Below are 26,271 nucleotides of genomic sequence, written 5' to 3' on the forward strand. Positions count from 1 at the left end.
TTTCACAATAAATAATAAGACATTACAATATGCATTTTGGTGAATTGAATGACCCTTGAAATATGGTTACTGTTGTTTTGAAAGGAATGTGGCACTCAATTTCTGTAAAACTATGCATTACTGTGTGAGAGCTAATCATTACATTTTAGATTCTTAGAATCAGATGTATTATTGTTGACTTACAAGATCATAAGACATAAAAGCAAAATTACGCTATTCAGCCCAAATGATTTGCCATTTGATCATGCCTGATCCACTTCCCTCGTAACCACATTCTCCCCATAAACCTTTCATGTCCTGAATTATCAAGAATCAACTACCACCTTAAATACACCCAATGACCTGGCCCCCATAGATGCTTGTGGTAACAAATTCCACAGATTCAGCTCTAAATGGACGTCCCTCTATTCTCAGGTTGTGCCCTCTTGTGCCAGACTCCCCCACTATAAGAAACATCCTCTCCACATCCACTCTATCCAAGTATTTCAACATCCATAGGTTTCAATAAGGTCACCCGTCATTCTTCTAAATTCCAGTGAGTACAGGCTCAGAACTATCAAGCTCTCATATGATTACTCTCTCATTCCCAGAATAATTTTTGTGAACCTCCTTTGAACCCTCTCCAATGTCAATACATACTTTCTTAAGTAAGGGACCCAAAACTGCTGACAATTCTCCAAGTGTAGCCTCACTAGTACCTTAAAAGGCCTCAGCATTGTATCCTTGTTTTTATGTTCTAGTCCTCAACAAAAATGAATGATAACATTGCATTTGCCTTTCTCACCACCGATTTTATATGACATAAAAGTTATTGTTTTATGGCAACTAGGCAGTCATTGGACTTCTCCTCTGCTCTCTGACAGTGTCCTGTATCCACCCACGGGGCCTATTTGAGGCCATTGAAACAAAGTTCTTCAGAGGTTGTTTACTGTTAATATTGTGCAGAAATGAATAGACTCAGTGAAATACATCAAGTAGAGAAGTATTCTCTTGTTTCAGAAGTCCACTGTGATGAGACAAAGCCGAGCCAAGTTCAGGGAAACATTTTCATGCTGAGGAATACAAAGACTAACCCATACTGTGCCACAGAGTGACCTCATTTCCTATATCTTGACTCTCTTTGGTTCCTGCTGTCAGTAGGCTGCCTGTCACTATAAATTCATCTCTGTTGGTTTGACACACTCCAAAGCTGGACATTTTAGTAGCTTAGTACCATGTCAGGCTTATAATAATTCATCACCATTTCCATTTACCATCAAACTTTAAGACTGTACTTTAAAAACTTTTGATTTTATATAAAATCAAATATGAAATCATCCCACATGAACATATGCAATTATCCCTCTAGTGAGGGAAGTACCTGGAATTTAATCAAAGCCACCTCCACACAGCAGGCTGGCGGCTGGGATACCATGCGAGCATCACGAACACCAGCCCACCTGCCACTTTTCAATGATGCAGACAGCTGAAGTGCTAATGCCTGCAGCATTGCCACCTACAGAATGCTTTCAGACATTTAAAAAAACTCACGCTATTGTACAGCAAGCAGAGCATTTTCCAATTCTGGCTTGGGCTGCTGCTTTTACAATTTGAAGAGCCCCTTGCTCTTTCCTACTCAAAACCTACCACTCAGTAACCCTTCCTACATCACTTCCTTTGACGAAACATAATTTAACTTTTATATGTATTCATTTACAGGGTGTAAATACTGCCAGCACTATCCATGTTTATTGTCCATCCTTAACTGCTCTGAGTGGCCAAACACTACAGTCATCCACTTTACTGGGTCTGCAATCACCTTTAGGCCAGACCTGGTGAGAATAGCTGGCTGCATTCTCCTTAGGACATTGATGACTGTAAATCAGATAGGATTTTACAAACATCTGGCAATTTTTACTGAAGCTGGCCTTCAATTACCGAACTATTTATTGAATTGATGTTAAATTCAAGATGTGCTGTGGTTGGATACAAACTCAACTCTAGATCAATGGCCCAGAGCTCCAACTGTTCCAACTAAATCCACAGCACATTAGATCCTTTGGCCGACAATTTTATGCCAACTATGTAACTTACTCTAGAAACTGCCTAGAATTTCCTTAGCATATAGCCCTCTATTTTTCTAAGCTTCAGTCTCTTAAAAGGCCCTATTGTATCTGTCTCTACCACCCCCATTGGCAGGGCATTCCACACACCTGCCACCCTGTGTGAGAAAAACTTGGCTCTGACATCCCCTTTCTACCAACTTCCAAGCACCTTAAAAGTATGACCCCTCCATGTTACCCATTTCAGCCCTGGGAAAAAGCCTCTGGCTATCCCTGTGATCAATACCTCACATCATCTTATATACCTCTATCAGGTCACCTCTCCTCCTCTGTTACTCCAAGGAGAAAAGGCCAAATTCACTCAATCTTTTCTCTTAAGGCATGCTCTCCAATCCAGGCAACATCCTTGTAAGTCTCCTCTGCACTCTCTCTATAGTATCCATATCCTTCCAGTAGTGAGGTGACCAGAACTGAACAAAGTACTGCAAGTAGGGTCTGATCAAGGTCTTGTATAGCTCTAATATTACCTCACGGCTTTTTAATTCAATCCCATGGTTGATGAATGCCAACACACCATACACCTTCTTAACAACACTGTCAACCTGCACAGCAGCTTTGAGTGTCCTGTGGACATGGACCCTAAAATCTCACTGATCCTCCACACTGCCAAGAGTCTTACCATTATTATATTCTGCCTTCAAAGTTGACCTATCAAAATGAACCACTTCACACTTATCTGGGTTGAACTCCATCTGCCACTTCTCAGCCCAGTTCTGCATCCTATCAATGCTGTGCTATAATCTTTGACAACCCTCCAGACTATCCACAATACCTCAATTTTTGTGTCATCAGCAAACTTAATAACCCACCCTTCTATTTCTTTATCCAGGTCATTTATAAAAATTACAAAGAGGTGGGGTCCCAGAACAGATCCCTTGTCACTGATCTCCATGCAGAATAAGAACTACCTACAACCACCCATTGCCTTCTGTGGGCAAGCCAATTCCGGATCCACAAAGCAAGGTCTCCTTGGATTCCATGCCTCTTTACTTTCTGAAGGAGCCTTACATGGGGAACCTCATCAAATGCCTTACTGAAATCCATATACTCTACATCCACTGCTCTATCTTCATCTATGTGTTTTGTTACTTCCTCAAAGAATTCAATCAGGTTTGTAAGGGATGACATCCCCTTGATAAAGCCATGCTGACAATCCTTAATCAGATTATGTTTCCCCAAATGCTCATAAATCTTGCCCCTCAGGATCTTCTCCAACAACTTGCCCAATATTGAAGTAAGACTCACTGGTCTATTATTTCTTGGAACAAGGGAACAATACTTGCAACCTTCCAATGCTCTGGTAATACTCCCGCCCCTATTGTTGATGCAAAGATCATCGCCAGAGGCTCAGCAATCTCCTTCCTCACTTCCCACAGTAGACTGCGGTATATCTCATCTGGTCCCTAACTTAAGGTATCTAACTCACTACCTTTCAAAAACTCCAACACATCCTCTTTCCTAATGTCTATACACTCAAGCGTTTCAGTCTGCGGTAAGTCATCCCCACATTTGTCAAAGTTCTTTTCAGTGGTGAATACTGATTAAGTACCTCCACTGCATTCTCCAATTCCATGCATACATTTCCACTGTCGTTCCTGATTCATCCTATTCTCACACAGCTCATCCTCTTGCTCTTCACATATTTGTAGAATGCCTTGGGGTTTTCCTTAATCCTGGTTGCCAAGGTCTTCTCATGGCCCCCTCTAGTTCTCCTAACTAAATTCTTAAGCTCCTTCCTGACAACCTTGTAATTTTCTAGAACTCTATCAGTATCTAGTTTCTTGAACCTTTTGTAAGCTTTTTTCTTCTTAATTTGATTTTCTACATCCTTTGTACACCATGGTTCATTTATCCTATCATCCTTTCCCTATGCGGAATGCCACGCATATGTTCCCTGATTTCTGTCGTGCATTTCCCTGAGAACATCTGCTCCCAATTTATGTTCCAAAGTTTCTGCCTAATAGCATATTTCCCCCTACCCCAATTATCCAATTAAATGTTTTCCCAAAGTGTCTGCTCCCATCTCTCCATGGTAAAGGAGATAGTGTTGTGATCACTACCTCCAAAATGCTCTCCCACCGAGAGATCCGATACCTGACCAGGTTCATTTCCCAATACCAGATCAAGTACAGCCTCTCCTCTAGTTGGCTTATCTGCATATTGCATCAGGAAACCTTCCTGAAGACAACCTAACAAACTCCACCCCATCTAAACCCCTTGCTCTAAGGAAATGCCAGTCAATGTAAGGAAAGTTAAAATCTCCCATCACAACAACCCTATTATTAGTGCACCATTCCAGAATCTGCTTCCTTATCTGCTCTTTGATGCCTCTGTTACTATTGGCTTTTATATAAAAAAAAATCAAGAGTTATTGCCCCCTCCCTGATTCTGACTTCCACCTGCAGTGGCTCAGTAGATAATCCCTTCATGACTTCCTCCTCTTCTGCAGCCGTGACACTATCCCTGATTAGCAATGCCACATCCCCATCTCTTTTGCCTCTCTCCCTGTCTTTTTTGAAAGATCTAAAGCCTGGCACACTCAGCAGCTATTCTTGCCCATGAGCCATCCAAACCTCTGTAATGGCCACAACATCATTGTTCCAAGTATTGGCCCACGCTCTAAGTTCATCCACCTTGCTTATGATACTCATTGCATTAAAATAGACACATCTCAAACCATCTAGCTAAGTGCTTCTGCACTCTGCAATGTTTCAACATGCTGTATAAATGCAAGGTGCTGTTATAAAACTGGCTGAATTCAGGGCTAATCCTTGCAACTTACTGCCTTCACAATTTTGTTACTGATTAGAGATTCAGTATATCTACTGCTCTTCTCATTTTAACTTCTGCTAGATCAAGTTGGTAGTTAGTGGGAAACAGCAATCTCAACTACAAACGCATTTTACATTGTCAAATTACAATGTAGAGAATTGCTAAAAATCTACAAGTGTTGGGGGCATGGCTCTGCCCAATTTCCGCTTATACTACTGGGCAGCTAACATTCATTGTCTCATCTTTTGGTCTCATTTTTATAATCAGTCCGACTGCCCATTATGGGTGACCATGGAGCTGAACTCCATCTCCACACTTCTTGGATCTGCACTCCCTTTTCGTACGTCTAAACCAATTGCTAATCCTGTCATCAGGCACACCCTGAGAGTGTGGGCTCAGTTCAGAAAGCATAGTGGTCTCCATGCCTTCTCTCTTTCAAGTCTTATTCTACATAATCATCTCTTCTAGCCTTCTATACATGATTCAACATTTCAAGACTGGTACAGAAAAGAGGGCATCAGACACTTTAAAGATCTGATTTTAGACAACTGTTTTGCATCATTTGAACAATTGTCTGCAGATCTTAATCTACTCAACACTCATTTCTTTAGATATTTGCAAATTAGACATTTCATCCAACCTCTGATACCAAACTTCCCTGAGACACCTGACACAAACGTTATTGATTTGTTTCTCTGTATGAATCCATTGCGTAAAGGTCTAATATCTTTTATCTGCGACAAGCTTGCGGCTCTGAGGCGAGCCTCTCTTGACAAAATTGAAACTGCCTGGGAGCAAGATTTAAATTTTTCAGTGTCAGAGGAGGTATGGGATGAAGTCTTCAAATTAGTTAACTCAACCTCTTTATGTGCCCACCACTGCCTGTTACAGTTCAAGGTTGTACACAGGACCCATCTGTCTAAAACTAAATTATCTCTCATTTACCCAGATGTTAATCCCAGCTGTGACAAATGCAAAGGGGTGAGGCTGCCCTTATCCATATGTACCAGACATGCTCTAGTTTGGAAAAATACTGGAAAGATGTCTTCCAAACTCTATCCCAAATACTTAATTACAATCTGGACCCTAACCCTTTGATTACCCTTTTCAGCACCTCCGGAGAGGGGAACATGCACCCAAGTCCAACTAAACATCGCACACTGTCTTTTGCCTCTCTGTTGGCCAAGCACGCAGTTTCAGGTGGAGAGATGCTGCCCCGCCCACCCAGACTCAATGGCTCAAGGACATCATGTCCAGACTACACCTTGAGAAGATCCACTACTCAATCCTCAATTCAGAAATAAAATTCAAAAGGTGTGGGGACCCTTTCTTGAATATTTTCAAAATTCCCAGCCAGGCTACAGATCCATTCCTTCTCCCTTTCCTCGGTACATAAATCCCTGACCTCCATCATTTTCCGGTAAAACTCTTTGGACTCAGATTTGTTATCATACAACAGCCTATGTATTAGAAAAATATACTTTCTCTATACCAATGCAGCTCTGTGGGGACAAAGGTTCTGTTTAACCCTTTTTGCCAATGCATTGATGGTTTGAAGTTGGTGACTGGGAGGGATGGGGTGATTACGTTTGTACTATGGGTGCATCACTTTCACAAATGTGAATTGTACATTTGTTACATCTGTTATGCACTGCACAATTCTCCTTTACACTATGTTCTCTTTATTTAAAAAAAACAATAAAAATATTGTCGAAAGAAATATTCTCAAAAGAGAATTGCTCCATCTCACACTTGGTGCAGCTAAACATTTCAACTTTCCTTTGCCACTTGTTTCATTACCACACATCGCCACCAAAGAGCTGAATTCTATATTGCAGCACCTGGTCACCTCCTCCAATTAGGCAGGTCACATCCAATTGAGGAAAGCATGATGAACAGCTCAATACACTTCCCAGAAAGTGATCAGATTGGACACCCGAAACCTTCCCGATTCAAACGTGGGACTGCAACGATGAGAGATGACTGTAGTCAAGGCAATCATTAGCTGGCTAAAGAAGATTTTCTCCAATATTAGCCAATTGCTAATCTAAACATTTAATCCATGAGGGAGGCCTAATTTTAACGGCAATATGCTGGAGGAAATCAGCAGATTATGCAGGTTATGTGGGAGGAAAGTCATCAACATTTCTAGTTGAAACCCTGCATCAGGATGACCAACATACAGAAAAGCAGGCGGCAAGAAAAGATTCTGAGACAATTGGTGGACTGAGGAGGGGTGCAAGTTGACAAGCAGGTACCGTCAAATAGGGGTTATGAGTGGAGTTGAGAAACCGTAGCATGTGAATGATAGATGGATGCAGACAAAGATGAAAAAGAACAAAAAAAGTACAAGGAGCAAGGTGAGGGGGACAGAAACGTGAAGACTAGACGACTCTGGATGGAGCTGAGGAGCCTAACTTGTAAGTGCTAGATGTGAGAGGCCTCAATGATCCACAGAACCACCTAAGGTGTAGCATTACTTCCAGTCAGCTGTGCAGTTGAGAGACAAGGTTGGAGGATTAAGTCCCATTCTAAAGATCTGAGCACAAAACCTACTCTGACACAGTACTATACCACTGGAGGAATTGTGTTTTGAATATGTTAAACAAAAATCATAAATCCACTCTTAGATGAAGATAAAATATTTCAAGTCACTATTCATTAATGGTAAGACTCTTGGCAGTGTGGAGGATCAGAGGGATCTTGGGGTCTGAGTCCATAGGACACTCAAAGCAGTACAAGTTGACTCTGTGGTTAAGAAGGCACGTGGTGTATTGGCCTTCATCAATCGTGGGATTGAATTTAAGAGCCGAGAGGTAATGTTGCAGCTATATAGGACCCTGGTCAGACCCGACTTGGAGTACTGTGCTCTGTTCTGGTCGCCTCAGTACAGGAAGGACCAAGAAACCACAGAAAGGGTGCAGAGGAGATTTACAAGGATGTTGCCTGGATTGGGGAGCATGCCTTATGAGAATAGGTTAAGTGAACTTGGCCTTTTCTCCTTGGAGCGACGAAGGATGAGAGGTGACCTGATAGAGGTGTATAAGATAATGAAAGGCATTGATCGTGTGGATAGACCATAAGACAGAGCAGCAGAAGTCGGCCATTTGGCCCATCGAATCTGCTCCACCATTTCATCATGAGCTGATCCAATCTCCCCTTTAGTCCCATTCCCCCACCTCTCACCATAACCTTTGATGCCCTGACTACTCAGATACCTATCAATCTCTGCCTTAAATACACCCAATGACCTGGCCTCCACTGCCGCTCGTGGCAACAAATTCCATAGATTCACCACCCTCTGGCTAAATTTTTTTTTTCACATCTCTGTTCTATATGGGCGCCCTGCAATCCTCAAGTCATGTCCTCTCATACTGGACTCCCGTACCATGGGAAACAACTTTGCCACATCCACTCTGTTCATGCCTTTCAACATTTGAAATGTTTCGATGAGGTCCCCCCTCATTCTTCTAAACTCCAAGGAGTATAGTCCAAGAGCAGTCAAATGTTCCTCATATGTTAACCTTCACATTCCCGGAATCATTCTAGTGAATATTCTCTGAACCCTCTCCAATGTCAGTACATTGGTAGTCAGAAGCTTTTCCCCAGGTCTGAAAGGACTAGCACCAGAGGGCATAGCTTTAAGGTGCTTGGAAGTAGACACAGAAGAGATGTCAGGGGTAAGTTGTTTTTTTTTAAATACATTGAGTGGTGAGTGCATGGAATGGGCTGCCAGCGGCAGTGGTGGAGGTGGAAATAATAGGGTCTTCTAAGAGACTCCTGGATGGCTACATGGAGCTTAGTAAAATAGAGGGCTATGGATAAAACCTAGGTAGTTCTAAGCTAGGGACGTGTTCGGCACAGCTTTGTGGGCCAAATGGCCTGTATTGTGCTGTATGTTTTCTATGTTCCTGAAGGTCAAAAGAGTTCTTCCCAATGCTGTGCCTATCTACCCCCAGAATAGGTTTAGGCATTGTGCACACTCTTTATTATGGGAGGCCACTGTGAACAAATTGGCTTTCTGATTTCCCAAATTACAATAGTGACTTTCATCAAAAACTAGATATTGGCTACAAAGCACTTAGGGAGGTCCTAATGTCACAAACGGAGCTACAGCAACCCAAGGGGAGCAGACATTTGGAAACCAATGTGGATTCTCTTTTATTCCTCAGAAATGTATTGTGTTGCTTCATTACTCAACCAGTGTTGGAATTCCCCACTCAATAATGCCAAATGAAAACCATCACCTGACAGACTGCAATGGCTCAAGGCAAAGCTCATCACCAACCTTAAGGGCAACTAGGGATAAGCAGAAAATCACCAGACTTGCCAGGAACTACTACTTTCCATGAGTGAATTAAAATATTAAAATTCCAACTTGTGAAATATGCATTTTAAACAAGCAGCTAGCAAAGCAAAACTTCTGCCATGAATAGTCTCAAATCTGGCTGCGAAAGGAGGAGGACTGGGTATGGGGCTAGCACCCTAACCCATAAAAACAGAGTACTACAGAAATGCCAACAGAAGCTCCAAAGACCTCATCTCTGGGAGTAGAAGACTAAGATGGGATAACTTGTAAGACTGAACAAGTTAGAGGACTCTGGTGAGCTGCTCTCAGTGGCCTATGCTCCAACAGGGGTGATGGGCTTGAGCTTGCAGAGCAAATATGTTCTTGTAGAGGGTGAATTAATAAATGTACTTACTTTCTTGATGTCTTCTAAGGTATTAACCTCAGGAGAGAGCCCACCATGTACACACAGAAACTGCTGGTTCATTAATGCAGCCAACGGCAAGCAATCAAAAGCGTCCATACAGGCATCATATATTCGTTCTGAATATTTAATTTTACCTAGAGCAAAGAAACAAAATGTTAAACAAGAGATTTACACCAAAATGCAAATGAACAGCTATTACCCCTGAAGCAATAGTAATTCAGACTTGGCCACGTCTTTATTAAACGTGAAGCCTATAAATAACACCACTGGCCTGTACTCCAAAACCGTTGCAATTTCTGAGAATGGTTGTCTCTTCTTCCCTTAAAAATTCAATGCCTCTTGCTTTAATAATTGTCTGTAACAATGCATTTCATGCGTTTATAACTAACACTGCTATAATGGAGGCTGCTGCATAGCTCAGATCTCTATACCGTAAAATGGATATAGAGGCAATGGAGAAGTGCAGAAAGAATGATTTGCTTAATACCTTATGATACCGAAGTTGTGCTCAAGAACAAGGCTCAACAGGCTGATGGCTTTCCTTACACAAAAAAGGAAGCACATCAAATATGATGTGAGAGGGTTCTTTAAAATTACAGAAGTTGAGAGAGTAAATAGAGGCACAAGGAGACTAAAACCAGATAGTGACTAATAAGTACAATAATGCATTCAGGAGGAACAAGTTTAGCCAAAATGGGAAGCCTTGGAACTCTATCTCGCAAAGTGGCTGACAGAAATTCCTCAAATATGATTAAACCAGCTACTTCAACACCAGAAAAAAAAATTCTCAGCTCACCATTAAGCTATCAGTAGGGAATGACAGGAAATATTAGGTGGACATTCATTTGAAGTTTCTGATAAGTTAAAGGGAGGAGGTTAATATCTGGCTTCAAAACTGCTTAATTTATCAAAAAGCTATTGATGCTTTAAGTGTAAGATTAGCAAGTGACGGCTCTCAATGCTGACTCCTTTGTGTTCATCTACAAAAACCATTTAATTTCTACCTTTGATGTCTATCCTTTTCAGGATGGATGGGGTTCTGTTGAAGACTGTGATCTGGAGTTGAATTCAGACTTCTGCTCCTTGCAGTGGTGGGACTGCTCCTGTGGGTGCATAACCGGCCACTTTTCAATATTCCAAGGATGTGGTTTAAAACATAAGCGCGCCTTCAGGGTTCCAAGGTTTCAGACCCTTCGTCAGGACTCGGCCCGAAACGTCGACAGCGCTTCTCCCTATAGATGCTGCCTGGCCTGCTGTGTTCCACCAGCATTTTGTGTGTGTTGTGCAAAAGGACTTGGGAGTCCTTGTGCAAGACTCCCAGGAAGTTAATTAGCAGGCTGAGTCTGTGGTAAAGGCGGCAAGTGCAATGTTGGCATTTATTTCAAGGGTGAATTTCCAACCCAGTGAGTGACAGAGGCAAGATCAATGGGAATATTTAAAAAGGAAGCGGATACATTTTTGAAATGAGATTTTACGCTATGGGGATCCAGCACAGGAGAGAAGAGGACCAAGCAGAAGATCAGCCATGATCATATTACATGACAGGCAGGCTCGAGGGGCTGAGTGGCCTACTCCTACTCCTAGTTTCTCTTATTATTACTGTCATGATATAGCCCACAAGACAGCAGATTTGCACATTACAAGATCCCCATACACAAGCAGGGCAAAGGGGAAACCCCTCATGTCATGGGTAGGACTTAGGGAAATAAATTAATCTTTTGCTAACAAGTTGTATTGTTTTAGCATGAGAGTACACATCTTTGAAGAGAAATTCAATATTGTTGTTTACTGTTTACACAATTTGTTCTTTGCATTTGCCCTAATTAATATTTGACACAGATGGAAATCTAACCTTAATTTACCAGGAAACGTTGAAGATTTGCCACCAAATACCTGCCAATTTTGATGAATACAATCTTGAAAACTCAGGACAGAATGAGAAATTTATATTTATCAAGAACATCTATAAAAGAATTAGAAATGTAAAGGTTGTTAAGTTATTTATATTTGCTGATCCAAGCCATGAATATTTGTCACAGTACATCGTGATTTTATTTTCTTCAAGCCTTTGTCAAGCCCTATAATATGACCCTCCTAAATTCTGTCTCTTTGGGCATCCATTACTTCAGTGCATTACTGGCACCAGTGAGTTCTGTAATGGATGTTACAAACTCTAGATTTACTCTCCTTAAGTTTTTTCACTTCTCCTTTTGTTAAGTTCCACCGAAAACCCATCTCTATGGGCAAACCTTTGTCCACGTTTCATTATTTGATTCAGTGTCAAGCCACTTTGCACATGCTACAGAACTGTGGGCTGATGCTGCTTTTCAAAGCTTTTGGGATTACTCTGTAATGAATGATATACATGCTGTTTTACAAAACAGGCAAGAGGTGAGTTGGGATGATTGTTTTCTCAATTGCAGAGAGCAAGAGAATGAGCCAGGCAGCAGGATGAAGTTGATTCACGCAAAGTAGAGATCTCTGGTTTGCAAAGAAATGACCTGCCAAGACTTTCTGTACCTAACTTGGCAGCAGAGCAAGTTCTCACCACAGGACTCCTGACAACAGCCTGGTTGTTCCAGGAGGGAGTCAGGCAAACTACATTCCATTCTGAGTATTTTTTTTAAGCGAAACAAAACAATGGAAAGTTGCCATGCTATCATATTCTTTCTGATTAATGAAATGGCCAAAAGTCAGCTTCCAAGCTTTCAAATCTCTGAGCAAAAGACAGTCCGTGGAAAGCAGAGACAACTCTAATCCACCTTAGATACCCAAGGTAGAGAATGCTTCACACTTGCAAGCAGGTAATTTTCTAGCCCTGACAAAGTCCTTAGTTTGTGTTTTAATAATTCTTTTCACTGCCCTTACCACCTTGTATCCCTTTGTTACCTGCCCACACAAACAGATGTGCTGCTTACAGCTCTACAAATTGAGGCTGAGGTGAACACAGATGTTACCACAGTGGATTTAAACTGCAGATCACATAATGAAAATGAGACCTCAGAAGAGGTTTTGTGGAGGTTCAGCCACAAGCTGTAATTCTAAACTGTGTCTGCACTATGGAAAGACAATTCAGTACATCATGTCTATATTGGCTCCAACGCTTTTCCAGTCAGTCACACTCTCCTGTGCTCCCTTACATTACAAATTTTCTCTTTTCAAGCATTCAAACAAACAAATCAATGCTAACAATTTTTAGACAATTTTTTTCCATCTGCCTCATTGGGTTAATGACCTTCTTGCCAATGAAAACACTCTCCCTCGATTTACTCCATCAAAATCTTATATGACTTTGAACAAACTTCAACAGATGTACTGTTGAAAGTATACTGATTGGTTGCATTATAGCCTAGTAGCCTAGCAACTTAAATGTGCAAGAATGCAAGGAGCTGCAGAGTAGTGGATCTGCCCTAAATATTATGGACATGTTCCTGCCCACAATCAGTAGTATCTAAAGCAGGAGTTCCCAACCTGTGGTCCATAGATCCCTTGCTTAATGGTATTGATCCATGGCATAAAAAAAGGTTGGGAACCCCTGCCTCAAGAAGGTAGCAGCAATCAAAAATCATCATTTGTACCAGGCCATGTTCTTGCAGTTACCATCAGGCAGGATGAATTAGCTTAGTCAGGCATTTGAATACTGATTTTGTTAGCTCAACATTGGGCGATGTAGGACCTGTTCCTATGCTGTACTGTTCTATCAGAAGCCTGAAGTACCACACTACCAGGTTCAAGAATAGCTACATCCCTTTAGCCATTCTGTTTTTGAACCAACCACCACAGTCCCTAATCACTAGAGCCACTTCAAATTCTTTTGGTTCTTGTAAAAACTTACTTTGTCTAATTTATACTTTTTTGTGAATGTTGATTATGTGATGCTATGCACCTATGATGCTGCTGCTGCAAGTTTTTCTATTGCACCTGCGCACAGATGTACTTGTGTAAATGACAATAAACTCCACTTTGACCTCAATTAAATCTCTCCTTAACTTACTCTGTCCTAGCATCACACATCACAAAGCCACACATTGCTAAGACTATTCTGCTAAACTTCATTTACATCCTTCCTAAAGTGTAAGCCCAAAACATGACCCCAGCCCAGGTCTAATCAATTTATAAAAGCATATACTAAGTGATTCTGATCCTCAACTGTGAATTAGTAGATGTATTAAGGTGTAAAAAATGTATAAATTGTGAAGCAATCCATACTTACATTCCTGCTTAAAGGTGAAATACTCTGTCAAGTGCCGGCATTCATGATTCCCACGAAGTAAAAACAAGGTTTTTGGATACAAGATTTTCAAAGCCCAGAGGTACAAAACACACTGAAAGACAAACAAATCTAAGTCACAAATAAGCCAAAGAACACAAGCTAAGACACTGTAGTTCACCGGAGAAACTTGAAAACAGGACCAATTGGGACATCTTTTAGAAATAAATATGAGCTGCATAAAGGGACACTAATGCCAGCTTTGATAGAGATAAATGAGCAACTTCACCATCAATCATGCCTGGAGACCACACTACTGTGAGCTGGAATTGTTTCCAAGTACATAACCTGTTGGCCACAGAATTTTGTTGAAGAAGTACATCTGCTTTCACCAAACTTTTCCATAGTTTCAGCCAAGAGTGCTTTTTCCTGTACTAATAGAATCTTAAATGGATTCTACTCACCATACTCACTGGTTCATTGGCCCTTGCCTCAAGCTCATCAGTTCAACCACTAACTGCATAATGCATGGATGTCTGACAAAAAGATACATCTTCAGGTACAACACTTTACAAGCGTGAACTATTTAACCCAACTCAGACCAGACATGCCTGGGTGCAAGGAGTTTAATTACATAAGATCAACATTCCTATCAGATAGTACAATGCAGAATTTAAATATTTAGAATTCCACAAAGACATATTTGACCCCATCCTTCAGTGTCTTAATCCAAAAATTAGAACAGTACATTCACAAGTAAATGGGCTATATATTGACAAGCAAAGTGTGACCCAGGGACAGACATAAATTAATGAACTTGACCAGTGAAATGCTTGAATTAGCACTGTCTCATTAATTTAATGCATTAAAGTTGACTATGTTTATGATATGATCGATTTTAGTTGCCATATGGCCAGGGGCACATAAAGGTTTCCAACATTAACCATGGAGATCAACCCGACAACTTTTGTTCAGCAGTCAGCAGTATCACTTTCAGTTACATACCCAAAGAAACAAATCAAATCAATTGAGAGGGTGACCTTAATGCAGATTGCTTCACATCTCTGTGCATTTTAATTAAGCTCCTTAGTGTCAAGCTCAAATTCTTTCAAAGAGCTGAAACTCCTCTACCCTAATGTCACACTATTCAAAAGAAACATTTACAAGCATTTTTGCTCAGTTATGTATAAGCCAGGCAATGCCAGCAAGATTGATGCTTCTGAGTTTAATGATGACATTAGGAGTGGGATAGCAAGCATTCATCCAAGGACTGAGCTATTAATTATTTTGATATTAAGTATCTTAACTCTGAACCAATTCATTATACTAACCAAGCATTTGTGTGTTTTAGACTTCAGGATCTCACGATGGCCTAAGTTGGCATTCTAACTAACGAAACACTTTACATGCACAATGTGTAAAGTTGAGAAAGTAGCAGCCCATTTATGAACAAGAAGCTCCACATGTTAATCACCAGACAGATTGCTTTAACATGATGGCAAACAAATGTAAATACTGGCCAAGTCACTGGGGAAGAACCTCCTCAACTCTTCGACAAAACAGTGCCATAGCTTAGAATAAAAGGGCTTTATAGACTGTATTTCTGGCAACAAATTATTCTTAATATTCCTATAGTGTCTTCAAGATGCTGCAAAGAAGAACTACTAAAGAAAATTATATCCCAAATCCTTAAGAGTCATTAACAACAATGAGTCAAAGCTTGATGAAAGAGTTTTGAGAACGTAAAAAAGTAGAAGATAAAGGATAATGCAAGGATTTGAAACCAGGATGAGAGAAGTGGAGTGCTGCTGGGTTGAAGAAAAGACAAACCACTTGGTAGGCTAATTGGTCACTGTAAACTGTCCTGTGATTAGACTAAGGTTGAATCAGGGGTGGCTGGGACAGCATGGCTCGAAGGGCCAGAACAGCCTACTTTGTGCTGTATCTCTAAATAAAGTGCAGATCAGTGAACAATGCAGTGACAGGGACTTGGTGCAAGCTCAGGTACAGAAGCAGAGTCTGGGTAAGAGTGATGGATTGGAGAAATGCTTATGAGAACATTAGAATGGCCCAGCTCAGAGGGAACAATGAAGTATATGAAAATGAGATTGGTTCATGGAGGTATAAGCAGGTATTAGCTTCTTCCACTCCCACCCCACCATATGCAAGTTCCATTCTACTCACTTCAATGCTGAAGTAACCTCTGTCCACGTAGTCACCAAGGAAGAGGTAGCGAGTAGACGCGGGGGACCCACCAACTTCAAACAGCTTCATCAGATCAAAGAATTGACCATGGATATCACCACAAACTAAAAGAGATCAACAGAGTAAATAAGGTACTTAATTCTGCTAATATACATAATGTACAGTTATGCTATTCAAGAGCAACTTGTTTATATCTGCTCCAAAGGGTGGTGGGGCAGGGAAATGACAAAACATTCAGAAATTGGAAGCGAATTGAATACATGTGGAAGTACCTCATCATTTCTCTAGTGCTCTACAACCTTAAGTGGTGTCACTTACCGGCTACTGAGCCTTGACCAGCTAACTTACAGGTGCAGGAGCTTCTCACTTGCTATATGTTGGGATTAACTGTTCTCCAATATTAGAAATTCTTTTGGCCAGAAAATAAGTTTAGCATTGAAAGTGCAATAGATGCAAATGCCATTACATTTCCAAATGATATCACATCAGTAACTACACTTCAAAGCACTTCAGTATCTGGTTGTGAAAGAAACTGTACAAATACAAGTTCTTCTAAAGTGAAGTTTGTTGTATAATCAGTCCTAATTGCTAACAGTACATCTTAAAAACACACACACACACACACACACACACACACACACACACACACAAGGAAGCAACTAATAGCACACCCCACACAAACTGCTGACAGCTGAATATGGGCAAGCTAAAGAAACTACATTGTTTTCTTCTTTGGAAATAAGTGAAGGAAAGGATGAGTGAATGAACCTGATTTAAAAGCGGTGCCTTAGTATATAAGCATCTTATGATACATCCTGCTTTAAGGTATCTGCAGTACGTAATCCAAACCTCTTTAGGAAACAGTAGAGCAAGACTCATTGCTGCTCAGTAGACCAAGTTGGACCTTCTTTTCAAACATACATTACCTCAGATGGGAAAAGGCTTTGCTGACCACCGAAGATGGTAGCCAATTTCATCATCAAGATCTTTCTTTGTTGAAAGCAACTCTCCAGATATAGGTAGCCATTCACATTTTTTTTTGAAAAAGATATCATCATGGGCCTTTATTGTTGGAAAAAGCTGCCTTTCACAGCAGGGGAAGGCTGGCAGCTGACCTTTAGTGCAGAAATTCAAATTCTCTCAGACATCAGTGGATGAATTTACAGCACTCAAGCCTCCAAATGTACAAATATGCAACTATCATCTGCTCACCCTTACTCAATAGACAGCATAGCGATCATGATTATGCTGTGCTGGCAACTAGATTGGACAACTTCCCATTTGTCCTGCAGAAAACTCAATGAAAAAGAGGTGCAGTATTGAATGAAAATTCAGATACACTGTTATACTACCTGTCAAGGACCTGTTGGTTAATAAACACAGCTGGTATGACTGAAGCAGTGAACTTCAGGATTCAATAATTGTATAAATAGATTTGACCAGTACAATACTACCAGCAGAGTTTCATGCAGTTTGCCATCCCAACCCTCAGACTAACACATCCTTTCGTAGCAAATTTCTTAAAAATAACTAGAATTGTTTTTATTGGTGACATTGTTGGTGTGGAATGACTTGGGACATTTATTTATAGTAAAGGTGCTGTATAAATGCATGTTGTTCTTGCCGCATTGACAAGTGTGTAGAAAAAAAAAATCAATTAGTTTAAGGAGATCAAAACTAATGCAAATGAGCAATAAATCCCAGTAAGACTAAGAATCACTAGTCTAAAAAGCTAGCATTTAATAAATTATCCAATGCAAACTTATTAAAGAGTTAGAGCCACTGATTTTTGAGCTGCCATTTTGTAATAATTGAGGTGAAATCGCCACGTCATGGCTAGGACTTCACTTGTACAGTGCCACATAAAAAAATTAAGCCCTCAATCCTTTGTTCACATAAGTGAGTATTACAATCAGGGATTTTGGTCAATTTAACCAATAATTCTTATTTGTTAATCACATGCTCCTTTTCTACCCCCACAGTAGAGTCCAAGAAAAAAAAACGGAAAATTGTAAAGCATGAAACACTAAAAATTCAAAACCTGAAACAGCAGCACTTCAAAAATATTCATCCTTTTTTGTTCAGTAATTAGTTGAATCATCTTTCATAGCTACTACAGCCTGTGGACTTTTTGGATAAGTCTCTATTAGCCTTGCACAACGTGATGGAGCTAAATTTTCCCATTCCTCCTTCCAAAATTGCTTGAGGTGTGCCAGGTTGGTGGAGGACAGCAATCTTGAGGTCTTACCAGAGATGTTTGATCAGGTTAAGGTCTGGACTCTGGGCCACTCAAGGCCATGAATTTAAAGCCACTCTATGGTTTCTCTGGAATATGCTTTGGGTAGTTGTCCTGCTGAAAGATGAACTTACACCACAGTTTAAGCTTTCAGGCAGAGACAAGCAGGTTTTTAACCAGGATCTCTCTGTATTTAGCAGCATTCATCGTCCCATCAATCCTCACTAGATTTCCTGTCCTTTCTGCTGAAAAGCATCCCCAAAGCTTGATGCTACCTCCATCATAGTTTAGAGAGGGATGGTGTTACCTGGCTGACCCATAGTATTAGGTTCAAGCCACACATATCGCTTAGTGCTGAGACCAAGTTCCACTTTAGTCTCATCTGAACACAAGACCTTTTACATCTTTACGGCTGTGGCATGTGACGTTTTGCAAAGTGTTTACAGGCAAGGATGTACAGGCGGCCCCCACTTTTCGAATGTTCGATTTACGACAACTTGCTTTTACGAAAGACTTACATTGGTACCTGTTTTCACTAACGAAAGAGTATTTTCGCTTTTACAAAAAAAGACGCCCGCTTTATACGTGTGTTTACCCTGACAAAGACTACAATGACCGTGAAGCCTTGTGCAGGCAGTTGTTTGCACATGCGTGTACGTGCTTACACATGCCAATTTTTTTCTCCAAATCGATTTCCCGAGTTTGATAAGTGAAACTACACCGTACCTACAATATTTCTAATTTATATAGGGTGTAAATTTATTATATCATTCCTGCTTTTACTATATGTTAGTGTTAATTTAGGTTTTATGTGTTATTTGCTTTGCTTTGGTAGGTTTTTTTTGGGTCTGGGAACGTTCAAAAATTTTTCTCATATAAATTAATGCTTCTTTGTTTTACAACATTTTGGATTACAAACAGTTTCATAGGAACGCTCTACCTTCAGATTGCGGGGGAAACCTGTACCTTTATGTTTAAGCTTTTTCCCCTTACCATTCTTCCATAAATACCGTTTTTGTACAAGGCGTTAAGAGATTGTGGAGCCATGAACTTCATCTGCAGTTGCAGCCACTGACTTCTGTAGCTCAGAATGACTGTCAGTGTCATAGTAGTCTTTCTTACAAGTGCCATGCCATTCTTCTCCAGCAATTATTTAAAGGGGAGGCCTGACCTAAGCAGTGTGGCTGTGGTTTCATATTTTTTCCCACTTTTTAAATGATGATCTGCACTGAGCTCTGAGGTAATTTCAGTGCCTTTGAAATGGTTTTGAACCCTTCCCTAGATTACTGCTTCTCTATTATCATTTCTCAAACTTGTCTTGAATGCTCATTTGTCTTCATTTTGGTTTGGTCTGTTGAAAATCTACCATACTGGTGGACCCTGAGGAGAGAGGGGTAATTTGTTGTTATGAATTCATTGAAAACCAGTGATCCACCAATTTTGTACATCAACAAATTGGGTGAGTTGGTAAGGTAATACAGTACATCGCACTTGAGGAAAGTTAGCAAAGTAATTACAAAGAGAGTGAATATTTTTTCAGTCTCAATTTTGGTTTTTAACTATATTTATCATGTATTTCATTGTACTGCAACCATAAGGCTAACAAATTTCACAACATTTGGCAGCAATATTATCCCTGATTCTGATTCATCTTCCTTTGTGTTAGTACCAGAACTGGCCATCTTGGCCTGCAATAATTTTGATTGTTTTCCTGATCTTCTGCATTTACTTTGGCCTGTGGGTTGGCCCACAGCCTCATCATTTACAAAAAACATTAGGCAGACAAGTAGGCAAGTAACCCTTCTCTTCCCCCCCCCCCCATTAAACCCATTTGGTCTTGCTCTATCAGGATATTCCCATGCTTCTACTTAATCATCACCAACCTTTTCCGCTACTAAAAATCATTTGGTTTTCTTCTTTCTCGGTTTTCACAGTGTCCTGAGATACAATGCCAACCGTTTCTTTCTTTCTTTACAGATACTGTCTGACCTGCTCAGCACTTCCTGTTTTTTTCTTTCTTTTTGTGCCCATCGACTTAATCAAGACCTGTGAGGATGATTGTGTGCATTCAAGAACATACCCGACATACCCAAACCAAAAGCCTTGGATAACCCAGAAGATCCCTAATCTGCTGAGGGCTAGATCTGTGGCATTCAAGATTGGTGATCCAGAGCTATACAAATAGTCAGATATAACCTACGGAAGGCTAAATGAAGTGCCAAAAAACAATTTGATCAAGGTTAAGGGCAATCAGCTCTGGCAAGGCGTGCAGGCCATTACTTCTTACAAAGCATGTAATGCTATGATACTTCACTCCAAGATGAGCTCAATGCTTTTCTCACTTTGAAAGGGAGAATAAAGCTACACTTGTTGAAATCCTTGCAGCATCTGTGATCTCTGTTTCAGGGGCCAACGTCAGAACATCTTTCAAGAGGGTAAATACTCACAAGGCATCAGGCCCTGATGGTGTACCTCGCAAGGCATTAATAAATAACCTGTGCCAACCAATTGGCAAAAGATGTTAAAGGATAAGCTCTATCCATCATTGCTGCAGATGGAATTTTCCACCTGCTTCAAAAAGGCAACAGTCACACCAGTTCCCAAGAAGAGAGAGCTATCTCAATGACTATTGCCTAGCGACAGTCACATCTACCGTAATGGAGAGGTTGGTCTTGGCTAGAATCAACTCCTACCCAAGCAGTGACCTGGCCCTGCTGCAATTTACCTATCGCCATAATAAGTCTACAGCTGGAGCAATCTCTTTGGTTCTCCACTCAGCCTTGGACCATCTGGAAAATACTAATACCTATGTCAGGCTGCTGTTTAATTGACTACAGCTCAACATTCAACACAATCAAATGCTCAGTTCTAATCAACAAGCTCCAAACCCTGGTTCTCTACCTCCCTCTGCAAATGGATCCTTGACTTCCTCACCAGGAAAGCACAGTCTGTGCGGATTAGAAATAACACGTCTGCCTTGCTGACAATCAACAATGACACACCTCAAGGATGCACGCTTAGCCCAATGCCCTATTCTCAATACACCCACAATTTTGTTGCTAGGCACAGCTCAAACAGCATCTATAAATGATAACACAACTATTATTGGCAGAACTTCAATTTGTAATGAGTTGGTGTACAAGATCAAGATAGATCAGCTGGTTGAGAGGTTTTGTAGCAACAATCTTGCACCCTACAACAATAAGACCAAGGAGTGGATTGTGGAATTGATGGGAAAGTCGAGGGAATAAAGGGATCAGAAGTGGAAATTCTGATTCTAATGCCACCTCATATTGTTGAATGTTAAATGCAATTTGGTAACACTTGTGGAGCATATTAGGACTTCTGCAATTTTAAAATGGACATTCTGATATACAGCCCTTCTCTTGATCTAACACTGCAATGTGAATTCAGTATTTCTCAGAGGGCATTTGCTCGGATCTTCTTCAGGAGGTCTCTTGGATTTCTGAATCATAAAAAGTGAGTAAAGATCAGGGAATTGATGTATTATCACTTAAACCAACAGTTTAAAAAAATTAACTGGCTACGTCCATTTGCGAAAACTAGAGAAACACAAATCTTGATTTAGATACGAATTAAAAACACTTGGGTCTGTAAATCAATGCTGCTTTAATTTCCTCTGGATTACAGTTTTCTGACTAGCTTCATGGAACTTCACACACATTCTCAATTGTCAGATGAAAAATCACACACTTTAGACAGGCAGAGACCTCTGCACCATAGGAGGTACTCCCTACCAACAGAGCTGATGTAACATCAAGGAAATAAGTCCATTTGATGTTTCAATCAAAAGACAGACACAAAGCTTAAAAGTCAACCAGAGAAGCACTTCACTTCATCTAACGGATGCAAAAGCACATCAATATCTAACAAGTGCATTGAACAATATTGGCTAGCAATTTATTACTGCCCTCAGTATTGTGTGCCCTCAATGTCATGCACACAATACTGCAGAAAGAATTTAATAATACAACTGAAGTGGCTCAACAATGTGCTCAATAATTCAGTTTTAAGAAATCAATTTAATTGATGCTAAATATCTGAAATAGTGGTAGCCAGACCATTAAAGAGTTAATCACATTGTGGGTCTCAGGTAATAGAGCAAGAGTACAAATGGCTCTGAAGGGCAGCACTTTGTTTTTATCTCAGTTGTATTCAGCTGCAGCTTTTGAATGTCCCACCCTGTGTAAAATTAAGCTGCAGATCAAATACTGTGTACGTTTCTAGTGGCCACATTACAGGAAGGATATGATCGCAGGGGATATTCATGAGGACTGGAAAATTGTAACCGTGGGTAAAGATTGGAGAGGCTGGGATGTTTTCTTTGGAACAGAGGATAATAGGAAACAACTGAGGTGTGCAAGTTTATAAAGGGCTTCCATTGTGTAAATAGGAAAGATCCATTTCCCATAGCAAGGGGTCAAAACCATGGCTAGCAAAGCAAAAAGCCTCATCACACTTAAGTACTTATGTACTTGAAGTGCCACTGCCTGAAAGGCCAAGGATCTAGTTCTGGAAGGTGAGATTAGGCTCAGGAATATTTTTTCCAGCCAGCACACACATGGTGGATCAAATTATTTTCTTCTAGGATTTCTATGAAAGATTGAAATGCAGACAGCATTATCTCAAAGTACAGGGATGTTCAAATCCTTTCCTAATAACCTACAGCTTTGCTTTTTACATTTACCCAAAATATCACACTTACAAGATAAGCCATCAAAGAACAAACTTTTAAGAGGTTCCCACAAGCAGAAAGGAACTAGAGGCTGGAAATACAAGATAAGGACAGGGTGGTGATTGTAGTCATAATATAAGAATAACAAGGGACAAAAATACTGGAACAAGTAGTTTGCAATATATCCATAGAAATGGACGAATTGTGACCTGTAAGAAAGACTATCAAAATATTCAGCAGATTATTTTGACCAGTTGAAAATGAGGTCAAATAAATTTCAGATGGAGTTTAATCTGCACAAGTGTTGCACTTGGAAGGTCAAATGTAAGAGAAAAGTGGCAAGACCCTTTAGAGAACTGTGATCTACAGTTTAACAACACTTTGATCACTGCACAAATATTTACTTTTTTGTTCTGATTATGTTTTTCTTGTAAAAGTTCTGTACAATTTGGATTTGGCAATTCTTGTAAATGCTGCTTATATAATGATGCCACACACACAAAATGCTGGAGGAACTCAGTATCATGCAAGCTTTTTATTACACCTTTGTAGCTATGTACTTGTCCAAATGACAATACTCGACTTTGGTACAGAGGAATCTTGGGGTCCAATTTCACATCTCCCTGAAAGTAATAACACAAGCAGATAGGATGATAAAGGCATTCATTAGCTGAAGTGGTGAGTATAAAAGTTGGAAAGACATGTTGCAGCTGTGTAACATTTAAGTTAGGCCTTATTTAAAGTACTGCATGTAGTTCTGGTTGCCACATTACAGGAAGGATGTGGAGGCTTTGGACAGGATGTAAAAGATGTGTAGAAGGATGCTACCTGTAATTAGAGGGATTAGTTACAAGGATCAATTGGACAAGCCTAGATTGTTTTCTTCAACCATTGGGGGAAACTAAAAGAAATAGAAAATTATGAGGAGCATAGACAGGAGAGATGGTTAAAAAATCTTTTTATCCCCCAGGATAGTGTGGGTTCCTCTCCCCAACGCCCCCCCCCCACACACACATCCTCTGATGGTGTTGGTGAATGACACAAACAATACCTTTCACTGTTTTTTTCAACATGCATATCACAAATAAAGGTAATCTTTATCCTTTATGTACTGGGTGCATAGATTTAAGATGAGGGATAAACCTTAAAGGAGATTTACGAGGTAGGTCTTTCAATTATTTATTATGACACAAGAGTGGTAAGTGCCTAGAAAGTACTGTCAGGATAAGTGTGGGAGCAGGTACAATGTTTAAGCACAGTCTGCATCAAGGACCCCCAGCATCCAAGCCATGCTCCCTTTTCACTGCTGCAATCAGGAAGGAGGTACAGGAGCTTTAAGTTCCACACCACCAGGTTCAGGAACAGTCGTTATTTCCTCAGCCATCAGACTCCTGAACCAGATGCATAACTTCACTCACCCCAATACTGTGCAGATTCTACAATTTAAGGAATCACTTTCAAGAGGTCTACAAATGATGCTTTTAATAATTATTACTTAATGTTAGTTTTCTTTTTGTATTTACACAACTTACTGTTTTTTGCACCTTGGTTATCCTTTGTCTGTTTGTGTGAAGTTTTTCATTAATTCTATTTGTTTCTTTGTATTCTGCATTTACTGTGAATGCCCGCAAGAAAATGAATACCTGGGTAGTATATGGTTGTGTGTGCATGTACTTATTTTGATAAGAAATTTACTTTGAACTTTGGTTAAGAGACATTAGACAGGCGCATGAACAAGTATATTGAGGGAAATAGACCACATTCAGGCAGATGGGATTAGGATCATGGTCAGTACAGGCACTGTAGGCGAAGGGGGCTGTTCCTGTGAGGGACTATTCTATGTTCTCATTCTTCCTGATGGTTGCATGAGGAGGAATAAAGTACATCAAGGTATATAGATATTATGATAGACTTCAACCTTCACACACAAGTTAAATCAAACCAGCAAAAGTAACTTGGAGGTGAAGTTCACAGAATGTATTTAGCACAGTTTTCATTGGAGTTAGGATTTAGGCCACCTTGAACATAACCTTGAATACTGAGAATTAACTGAATGTCTTAGCAAGAGGCTTTCTGGGAAATTTTCATGACAACAGAATTTTCAACACAGTTTGGAAGAAACTAATCAGTAGAACACTAAAGTAAGGGGGGAGGGGGCTTTGGTCAAGGTAGATTAGGAAATATGAGCAAGCACTTAGTCAAAAGTCATAGTGTCATATAGCATGGAAATAGGTTCTACCTCTCAACTTGTCCATGTCGAACAAAATGCTTCAAAGCTAGTCATATGTCCTTGCATTTGCCCTGTGACCTTCTGAACCTTTATCATCCAAGTAACTGTCTAACTGCCTCAGCACCTTCCTCTAGCAACCTATTCATATAAATATCACCTTTTGTACATTAAAAAAAGTTGCCCCTCAAGTTCCTATTAAATCTTACCCCTCACTTTAAACCTATGCCAAGCAGCTTTTCATTTCCCAACCCTGGGAAAAAGAGTGAATTCACCCTGTGCCCCCATGATTTTAGACACCTCTAAGAGATCATCTCTGAGCCTTCTATACCCCAAAGAATAAAGTCATAGCCTGTCTAACACGCCTTATAACTCAGTTCTTGGCAGTCCTGGCAGAATCCTGTGCATTTAAATACTTCAAAATTCTTAAATGTGCACCATTGAGAAATTAGAAACTAAGCAGAGTGATCCACTGGATCTGATCACTCTATTTGCATAATCAGAAAATCAAAAGCAGTATATAATGTTCCGAAGTGCAGCAACCCCCAGTGTTTTTAAATGCAAAAAATATTCAGTTACTGAAAAGAATGAGGAAATTGGCCTCCTGGCCCTAACCCACCTGGACAAAAAAGACACATACGTTCAAATGCTGTTCATGAACTTCAGTTCAGCATTCAACACAATCATCCCTCAGAAACTGATTAGAAAGCTGAACCTACTGGGCTTGAACAGCTCCCTCTACAACTGGATCCTTGACTTCTGACTGGAAGACCTCAGCCAGTCCAGATCGGAAGCAGCATCTCCAACACCATCACACTGAGCACTGGTGCCCCCCAGGGTTGCGTGCTCAGTCCACTGCTGTCCACTCTGCTGACCCACGACTGTGCTGTAACACACAGCTCGAACCACATCATCAAGTTCGCCGATGACACGACCATGGTGGGTCTCATCAGCAAGAATGATGAGTCAGCTTACAGAGAGGAGGTGCAGCAGCTAATGGACTGATGCAGAGCCAACAACCTGTCTCTGAATGTGAACAAATCAAGAGATGGTTGTTGACTTCAGAAGGGCACAGAGCGACCACTCCCCGCTGAACATCAATGGCTCC

The 26,271-nt window shown here is 40.4% G+C and overlaps 1 protein-coding gene across 3 annotated transcripts in view; it reads right to left on the reverse strand.

The window, feature by feature from the left end:
• Positions 1-26,271, reverse strand: part of LOC132391839 (protein phosphatase 3 catalytic subunit alpha) — a 277,918-nt gene that overhangs the window by 86,747 nt on the left and 164,900 nt on the right. For all 3 annotated transcript variants that reach the window (XM_059965511.1, XM_059965510.1, XM_059965512.1), the window contains exons 3-5: positions 15,984-16,108; positions 13,803-13,914; positions 9,578-9,723 (exon numbers count right to left, since the gene is read on the reverse strand). In XM_059965511.1, coding sequence (XP_059821494.1) covers positions 9,578-9,723; positions 13,803-13,914; positions 15,984-16,108 — 383 coding nt within the window. The remainder of the gene's footprint in view (positions 1-9,577; positions 9,724-13,802; positions 13,915-15,983; positions 16,109-26,271) is intronic.

The sequence above is a fragment of the Hypanus sabinus genome, chromosome 3 (assembly GCF_030144855.1).
Source record: "Hypanus sabinus isolate sHypSab1 chromosome 3, sHypSab1.hap1, whole genome shotgun sequence".
NCBI classification, from domain to species: Eukaryota; Metazoa; Chordata; class Chondrichthyes; order Myliobatiformes; family Dasyatidae; genus Hypanus; species Hypanus sabinus.